Raw genomic sequence first — 9,416 nt, 5'->3', positions numbered from 1 at the left:
TGAACATCATAACTCCCTTAAAAATACACCTCCAAAAACAACTTCTGCTTGTGTATTACAGCGAACTAATAATGCTTCTCCTACTACAAATGAAAGTAGTAGTAGGAACTAACAGTGCTACTGTAACAGCCATGTTCTACACTAATAGCTTGAATTCAAGTGCTGACAAAATTCTGTCTCTGAAAGGCACTCCTATTAAACCAACAACTTTATGGAAGAAGCCTAAGAAAAGTCTAATAAAACAAACTGAAGATACATTCCAACATTAAAACAGTTATAGCAACATATTGTACTATTACAATTGTATTCCTAGAAAACACTTTTAAAAGCTAGCATTTTTACAATATAATAATGCAAAATACCATACTTCATCAAAAACTATTAAAATCCTGCAAAGTTTTCATGCTACGATTAACTAAAACTAAAAAGAGACCTATACTACTTCTTGCGTTTCTTTCCACGAGTCTTTTTAGGTGCTACTGGAGCCTCAGATTCACTTGATTCACCATGCAACTTCTTGTTCCTCCCATAGTGCCACAACAGTATACCAAACCTAGCTCGAAGACCATCCACATCAAAATTGGCAACAGGGATTGGAAGATCTTCAATAATATACTCAGCAAAGCATGCAACATATACTCTACAATCTCTATAATAAAAAAAATTAATAGAATATAAAAGTCAATTAGAAGTGAAAATGTTAATATGAATGAGGAAAACAAAGTAAAAAAAAAGTAACTATTCTTACGAATTTTGCTGTGTTGGCAGATTTGTAATCATTTCAATCTCAAAAGGATCAGTCAACTCCTTTCCCATGTGCAGACCATTTTGTTCTACAATGTCACTTCTTTGGTTATAAAATTCAATGCTAACTAGAAATAGGGAGATCAACACAACATATGCCTCTGCCACCTTTTGAATAGCTTTTTTGTGCTTTCGACTACGTAGCAAGTCATATACGTAAAAACATCTCTTGTGGAATGATACACACCCCAATATCCAATGCCAGTTTTCTGCCAAATTAATTGGAAAAAGGACATGATCAACCTGGTGCCATGGAGTGTTGCAATACATCCTTAATCCTTTCATGTACTCCATGATATCGTCTGATCGATCAATCAAATGATCTTGTTTCCCACCTTTTACAAATTCTGTGAAAACCCTTTGAATGATATTATTAAATAGAGTATCTGTAGTTGTGACTTTGATTGGCATATTAATTCCATATTTCGCCTTCTTCCTAAGATAGTAGAATATAATATTCAAGTGCTGCAAAAAAGAGAGGAAGAAAACATGACTAACACTAAAAATATGATTGAACTACTACAACAACAAAAGTAAAAAGCAGTACACATACCGAACTAGACAGCGGCCTGCCAGAATAGTTTAAGGTATGGAAAAACATCTTATCATCAATCTGTTCAACTTCAAAGTCAAAACAAGGGTCTAGCTTTTGATCACCAGGTAAATACACTTCCCTATTTCATATAAAAGATGATATGGATAAGAAATATAACAACAAAAATTAAGAAAACATGAAAATAAAAGTACATGAAAACGAACACGCACTCTCCCAATTGCATGTTTGCTTCGACAAAGTTTGAGAATGCAGTCGTAAGCTTATAATCAACAACCGCTAAAATGTCATTTACAAATGGAAATCTTCCTTTGATAACCTTCGAGGATCCCCCAACTGCACTAACACCAGATTGCCAGTCATTCCTATACGGCGACTGTTTTACAGCTGCAGGGCGCCTTCTACGTGTGAAAACTGCAGGAGTAGATTCAACATCTGTTTGTATCTGGACAATACTTCTTGATACCGACTGATCAGGTTTAGACTTATTTACAGCACGAGTTGTCAGTTCATTTCCAGATTGATTTACATTACGTCTCCCTCCTTGTGTAATGGCAGCAATTAGATCAAGTTGAGAATCAGTATATTCAAAATCAGAATCCAAGTGAAGATCACCCCCGTGACGACATGAAGCTTAAATTATAAAATGCTAGTGAATAAACAAATATACAAAGTTAAGAAATTTAAAAAAAAAGAATGAAAAGTTATATATAGAAGACATTACCAGAAGGCAAATTCACATTACTGCCACCAACATCCACTTGACCAACACCATCAACCCGACATGCTGAACACATAAAAGCATTATCAGCATAACTACTTAAATAAAAAATAAAAAACTATCAAGAACCTATCATTTACATACTAACTACAGAATTAGAAACATCAACATCGTACCCTGTGGAGCAGTATTAGACTCAATAACAACATCTGCTCGTGTCTGTACAGGGATTCCTGATGGCAGCGGAGCAGGACCCGACTTTTTAACATCATGAGATGACTGCTTATATGTTGCTTGTTGTGTAATGGCGGTGATTTGATCAATTGCAGATGCAGACAGTTCAAAGTTAGAATCCAAGCCAAAATCATGCTCATTTACGAAGGGGGCTGAAAAAAGTTTTTTTAAAAAAGGTTAGTCAATGCACAAATACATAGAGTTAAATAAATAAAAAAAGAATTAAAAAATTACATATACAACATTTTACCAGAACGCAAATCATCATTAACTACGCCATCACTTGCTGTGACGTTCTTCACATTGACACCAGTGGCACCTCCATCTTGACCAACCCCACCAAAACCAGATACTAAACATATAAAAGTATAAGCAAGAGTACTATTTTCAAAAAACAACAGCAAAAAAAAAATCAATCAAATCTGTGATTTACATACTAGAAGGTGCTTTGGGCGTGCTATCTCCAATAACTACAGGATCATTCCCAACGTGGCCACTTTCAAACTGGTCATAATCATTATGCATCTCACGAAAGTCAGGATCATTATCCTGTTGCTTATGCTGAAAATGAGAAACTAACAATTTTATTATTATACATATTACAAGAATACTATGTGTACTAAAAGTAAAGAATGGAATAGTATCCTATAAGTATATATTGCATCTTTGAACAATATACTATAGCATTATATTATATAAAAGATCAATACCGCCGAATTTCCTTCTGATTTCATTGATTGCCTACCAATAGCTACAAGCACCTCCTCAAACTTGGTCTCTACAAAAAGCTTCAAACTTTGTAACTCCTTCATTACCTCAGCATTGGTAGGTTGGGAATCACCTCCAGTACTTTCATGCATACTTTGTGTCTTTGGTAATTGAGTGCCAAAAACCTGAAAGCTATCGGGCTGACTGTCAGTGCACTCAACTTCAATTTCAATGTTTAGACCACGCACATCAAATAGTTGCTTCTCATCATCAGTTGGAGTGATGTTCTTTAGCTGCAATTATTAAGCACACTAGTTAGAAATAGAAATGATAATAAAGTATGGAAAGATAAAAGATCCCTATTACCATATGATACCAATATAGTATACATGTATACCAACAGAGTATATCACTGAACTGGGATATTGCTACAACTGTGACTAAACTACTGTACAAAAACATTAAGAGAGGCAATAAAACTATGAGAAAATTACCTGCTCGCGTTGCAAGCTAGACATTCGCAAAGTAACTCGCTCATTCGGTATTTGACCCATGACTACCCAATTCAAATTTCGTGGAAATTTGTTTCCAGTATGATCAGCAAAGTGACCATCCAAACTTGGGCAGCATTCATACAACAAAATCTGTAAAGCCAACGGGAAGCCACCGAGTCTATAAAAAAGAAGGCTTATCTTGAAACTTGTTGGAACACGAGTCAATTGTAGCGTTATAAACATCTATACCCCAAGGATAATTATTAACATCACCGCACTCAACCAAGTCAATGTAAGACCGTGAAATAACCTTTGTTTTGAGTTGAGAAAGTAAAAAGTTGTTCGCAAAATAAAGAACTACTATCTTCAACGCATCATCATTTGTTTCCCATTTCTTCTTCTTAAAACAGTCTGCTAGTTGGGCCAATATCACGGATGCAGTCCCAAAATATTTTGAAATCAACCTATTCTCTGATATGCTCTCTATACTTGTATCACCCTTAAATTTCAACCCAGTAACAAGTGCAAATTCACCCAAACCAAAGCGTAACCTAGAATCATTTTCACTACAAAGCGCATCTCATTTTTCATCTCATGATGTACTTCTCAAATTAGCAAATGGTGCATAACCCAAATCTGCACAATAACTGGTGGTAGATTCAAAAAATAGCCAAAGCATGTTTTCTTAAACAGTCGAAGTTGCCTCTTTGATAAATTTGCTTTCAATTGATGAATAACATGGCAGTTGGTATCCCAATCAACCTTTGGTTTATAATCTAAGTCCATAGGCACAAGGAAATCCCAACACTGCAAAACAAGTTCATATAAAATAATTTCAGAAATAGAATTCACTTAAAAATGCAACTAAACCAACTAAAAATATTACAACTACCATACGTTACCAACAGGACATATAACTATACCAGCAGGGTATACAATTCTACTGGCTAATTTCCGGCAACTATAAATGACTATAGTACTATTACATAACAGATAGGAATAAAAAGAAAAAGCAAAAAGGTATGCAGCTATAAAGTATTTTCAAGATACTGTACGATACTACTATTATTAAAGAAAAAACAAATAACGAAGACAGCCAAAAAAGGATCCAGAAGCATATGATAGTATATAGCTATACTAACAGGTTAAATAGTTGTACGGTGTTGTTCCAACAACTGTCTATAAGTATAAAAACTAACACACATACACTATGTATATAGGCACAAGGGAATCTCAACAATGCAAAACATGATTATATAAATTATTTAAGAAATAGAATTCACTTAAAATTAACACAACTGACTATAACTATAATATAATACAAAAGCATAACATGAAATCAAAAAATAACAATGTACTATACATTCAAAATCTCGCATATCATAATTGTAAGAAAATTACCTTCTTAGGTGCGACACCAATTTTTTTCTTCATTAACTGAGAATCATCGCTATAATCAACATCTACTGGTTGAGTCTCTATTTTAGGCACGGATTCACGTCGGCTTCCCCCTAACTCAGAATCCTCAACAAATTTACCTTTTCCCTTATCAGTCACAGGAACACCTCCAATGACTGGTTCGGAATTTGTGTCGGGTAATGACTGGTAGGGAGTTTCATCGACTGACGAAGCATTAATATTGTTGCCTTTTCCACCCTCTAATTCTACATTTTCAGTTGTGTTTTCAACATGACTATTGCTAGGGTTACGACTAAATAGAGACTGAGAATCAGAAAATAAGGAAAAACTAGGACCAGATATGGCTGAGGCAACGGATTTAGCAGGTACTTGTGTTGAAGAATGATGTTGTCCACGGCGCCACCATCTACGCGCACAATGCTTCCGAACCATAGAGAAAACAACAACCCATAGACAGTGATTCACAAAAGTACAAAGAAAAACACAAAAATCCTATGATTTTGAAAATCCACTTTCACTAAAAATGTACTTTCAGAAGCAAAAATTTCACCCATAGCAAAAATTTCAACCAAAAATAGGTACTAAACGAAGAGATAGAAAGGAATCCGAAGAAAAAATTTAAAACTCGAATGTGGGTGAAATTTGCGTTCTCATGTGTAGGCTATGGAGATTTGGAAACTGTTCTCTTTAGTCTAGTGTTAACCTTTAAAGGACATAGACAAGCATGGGAAGCTTGGGCCGGGTGAAATAGGTGGGCTGTATTCTTTAGTCTAGTGTAAAGAACGAAGATAAGGCTTTAAAGACAATGGGTAGCTTGGGCCGCGTGAAATATGGGGGCCGGGTAAATAAATTGGGCCGACTGGGCAGGAATAGTAAATAGTTTGGTTATGGGTATTAAAAGGTAAATAGTTTGGGCTTAATAGGTATAAAGTGAGATTTTCTCTTCTATTTATTCATGAATTAGTTTGGGTAGAATGAAACCTAGGCTTGCTCAGTCGGGTTTACTCGGTTGAGCGTCGGTCGTGCTCCTCGGTTTTTGGGGTGTGACACTTGCAGGGTTTTTCGGTCTTCCTTGTTTGATCGTATCAGAGAGCGCCAGTATGATGATCCTCATTTGCTTGTCCTCAAGGACAAGGTTCTGCATGATGATGCCAGAGATATGACTATTGGTGATGATGGGGTATTGAGGATGCAGGGCCGGATATGTGTGCCTAATGTAGATGGGCTTCGGGAGTTGATTCTGGAGGAGGCTCATAGTTCGCGGTATTCCATCCATCCGGGTGCCGCAAAGATGTACCAGGATTTGAGACAGCACTACTGGTGGAGGAGAATGAAGAAAAATGTAGTGGGGTTCGTAGCTCGGTGTCTCAACTGCCAGCAGGTGAAATATGAGCATCAGAGACCGGGTGGCTTGCTTCAGCAGATAGAGATTCCAGAGTGGAAGTGGGAGCGGATCACCATGGATTTCGTAGTTGGACTCCCACAAACTTTGAGGAAGTTCGATGCTATTTGGGTGATTGTGGATTGGCTGACCAGGTACGCGCACTTCATTCCTGTGTGTACTACCTACTCTTGAGAGCATTTAGCTGAGGTACTTAGTTTACATCGCAGTTTTGGAAGGCCGTGCAGCAGAGTTAGGTACTCAGGTTGAGTTGAGTAGAGTTTTTCACCCTCAGACGGACGGACAGTCTGAGCGCACTATTCAAATGTTGGAGGACACGTTACGCGCTTGTGTCATTGATTTTGGGGGTTCATGGGACCAGTTTCTACCGCTCGCGGAGTTTGCTTACAACAACAGTTATCAGTCAAGAATTCAGATGGCTCCATATGAGGCTTTATATGGGAGGCGGTGTGGATCTCCTGTAGGTTGGTTTGAGCCGGGCGAGGCTAGGCTTTTGGGTACAGACTTGGTACAGGATGCTTTGGACAAGGTGAAAGTGATACAGGAGCGGCTTCGTACAGCACAGTCAAGGCAAAAGAGTTATGCTGACAGAAAGGTTCGTGAGGTGTCTTACATGGTTGGGAGAAGGTTCTGCTGAAGGTTTCACCCATGAAGGGTGTTATGAGATTTGGGAAGAAGGGCAAGTTAAGCCCTCCATTCATTGGGCCTTTTGAGGTGCTTCTGAGGATTTGGGAGGTGGCTTATGAGCTTGCTTTGCCACCTAGCTTGTCGGGGGTGCATACTGTATTTCATGTTTCTATGCTCCGGAAGTATATCGGCGAGATGTCTCATGTTTTGGATTTCATCTCGATTCAGTTGGACGGTGATATAACTTATGATGTAGAGCCAATGTCTATTTTAGAGCGGTAGGTTCGCAAGTTGAGATCAAAGGATATAGCTTCAGTCAAAGTGCAGTGGAGAGGTCAGCCGGTGGAGGAGGCTACTTGGGAGACCGAGCAGGAGATGCGGAGCAGATATCCACACCTATTTGAGCCTTCAGGTATGTTTCTAGACTCGTTCGAGGACGAACGTTTGTTTAAGAGGGGGAGGATGTAACGACCCAGCCGGTCGTTTTATGAGTTATAGCCCCGTTTCCCCCATTTCTGCTTCCTTCTATGTTCTTCCGCTGTATTTTATCATATCGAGTTGGTTGGTTGGGGTCCCGGAGTGGTTTTGGAGTGGAATGAGACACATAGTCTCCTATTTAGAAGTTTAAGTTGGAAAAGTCAACCCGATGTTGACTTATGTGTAAACGATTTCGGACGTGATTTTGATGGTTCCATTAGCTTCACTAGGTGATTTTTGAACTTAGGAGCGCGTCCGGAATGTGATTTGGAGGTCCGTGGTGGAATTAGGCTTGAATTGGCGAAAGTTGGAAATTTGGCAATTTCGGTCGAGAGTGGAAAATTTAATATCGGGGTCGGAATGGAATTCAAGAAGTTGTAATAGGTTCGTGGTCGCATACTTGACTTATGTGCAAAATTTGAGGTTATTCGGACATGATTTGATAAGTTTCGGCGTCTTTGCGGAATTTGGAAGTTTAGAAGTTCTTAGGCTTGAATCCGAGGGTAATTTGGTGTTTTGATGCTGTTTTGGATGATCCGAAGGTTCGACAAAGTTTGAATGATGTTATGGAATGTGTTGGTATGTTTGGTTGAGGTCCCGAGGGCCTCGAGTGAGTTTTGGGTGGTTATTGGATCATTGGTTGGCTTTGGAAGTTGGCAGATCTCTGTTATCTGGTCTCTGGTCTTGGAAGTGCGGATCGCACAAAATTGGTGCGGACCGCGGAGGTTTTATGCGGCCACGACAAAATTGTGCGGACCGCGGTGAGGGGTGTGCGGCCGCAGTGAGTTTTATGCGGACCGTGGAAGGAAAATGGCTCAGACCCGCGACCGCGGCAGAATTTCGCGAACCACACAGTGAAGGTTCAAAGAGCACTATATAAGCAAGGCTTGGGGTTTTATTTCACATCTTGGACTTGGGGAGCTCGGTTTAAGGCAATTTTTCGAGAGTTTTTCAAGAAATTCATCAAGGTAAGTGATTCTAACTCGGTTTTGGCTAATATTAATGAATATATCATTTAATTCATCATGCAATTCGTGATTTGGGATGGAATTTGGGGAAAATTGATGTGGTTTCATAAAATGAATTTTAGGGATTTTAAAGCTGATTCGATGTCGGATTTGAGTGAAACTAGTATGGTTACTTTCATAATCGAATGAGTTGTCAGATTTTGCAACTTTTGTCGGATTTTGAGACGTGGGCCTGGGGCCCAACTTTTGAGTTGACTTTTTGACTTTTGACCTAAAGCTTACTATTTTCTTATGGGATTGATTCCTTTAGCTCGTGTTGATTGTATCAAATTGTTTATGGCTAGATGCGAGGCATTTTGAGGCCGGTTCGAGAGGCAAGGGCATCGCGGAGTAGGATTTTGATCGGCTTGAGGTAAGTAAAGATTGTAAATCTATTCTTGAGGGTATGAAACACCGGATTTCGTATCGTTTTACTAGGTGACACGCATGCTAGGTGACAGGCGTGTGGGCGTGCACCGTAGGGGATTGTGACTTGGTTCGTCCTGTAGCAACTATAAAGTTGCGTATTTGGTTGAAACTATATGGTACTTAAGTGTTTTAGAAAGAGTTTTTCAAAATCTATACTCAGTCATGTTATACTTATTGATTTCATAACTCAGTCTTTATTGCTCTGTTTTGATGCATATAAATATTGTTTTGGGCTAAGTACCTTATTTTTACTGAGAGCCCGGGTGGCTTGAGAGGTTTATGACTGAGTGAGGCCGAGGGCCAGATTTGTGAGGATATTTATGGGATCGGGCTGCACGCCGCAGCATGTTTTAATATAGGTCGAGAGCCTGATTGATTTATGCCACGAGTTGGCTTGTTATAGCGCTCGGACTGAAGGAGCCCCTCCGGAGTCTCCACACCCCCAGTGAGCGCAGGTACCTACTAAGTGCGAGTGCCGAGTGCTGAGTGACTGGGAGGCATGAGTGATGGTGAGGTATCGGCCGGAGGGGTCTTGTTACGA

The 9,416-nt window shown here is 39.2% G+C and overlaps 1 protein-coding gene across 1 annotated transcript; it reads right to left on the bottom strand.

Annotated features, from left to right (window-relative positions):
* Nucleotides 439-5,365, bottom strand: LOC109235352. Its single transcript, XM_019401428.1, has 13 exons — nucleotides 4,916-5,365; nucleotides 4,218-4,321; nucleotides 3,825-4,065; nucleotides 3,515-3,664; nucleotides 3,023-3,313; nucleotides 2,750-2,873; nucleotides 2,563-2,664; nucleotides 2,255-2,464; nucleotides 2,082-2,144; nucleotides 1,570-1,990; nucleotides 1,358-1,478; nucleotides 749-1,269; nucleotides 439-649 (listed from the first exon to the last, which is right to left on the bottom strand). Exons 1-13 carry the CDS (start codon nucleotides 5,363-5,365, stop codon nucleotides 439-441), a joined length of 3,009 nt encoding a protein of 1,002 aa, XP_019256973.1.

Source organism: Nicotiana attenuata, chromosome 1 (assembly GCF_001879085.1).
Source record: "Nicotiana attenuata strain UT chromosome 1, NIATTr2, whole genome shotgun sequence".
Classification (NCBI taxonomy): Eukaryota; Viridiplantae; Streptophyta; class Magnoliopsida; order Solanales; family Solanaceae; genus Nicotiana; species Nicotiana attenuata.
Note: the sequence above shows the minus strand (reverse complement) of the source record. Positions and strands in the feature narration are given on the sequence as shown.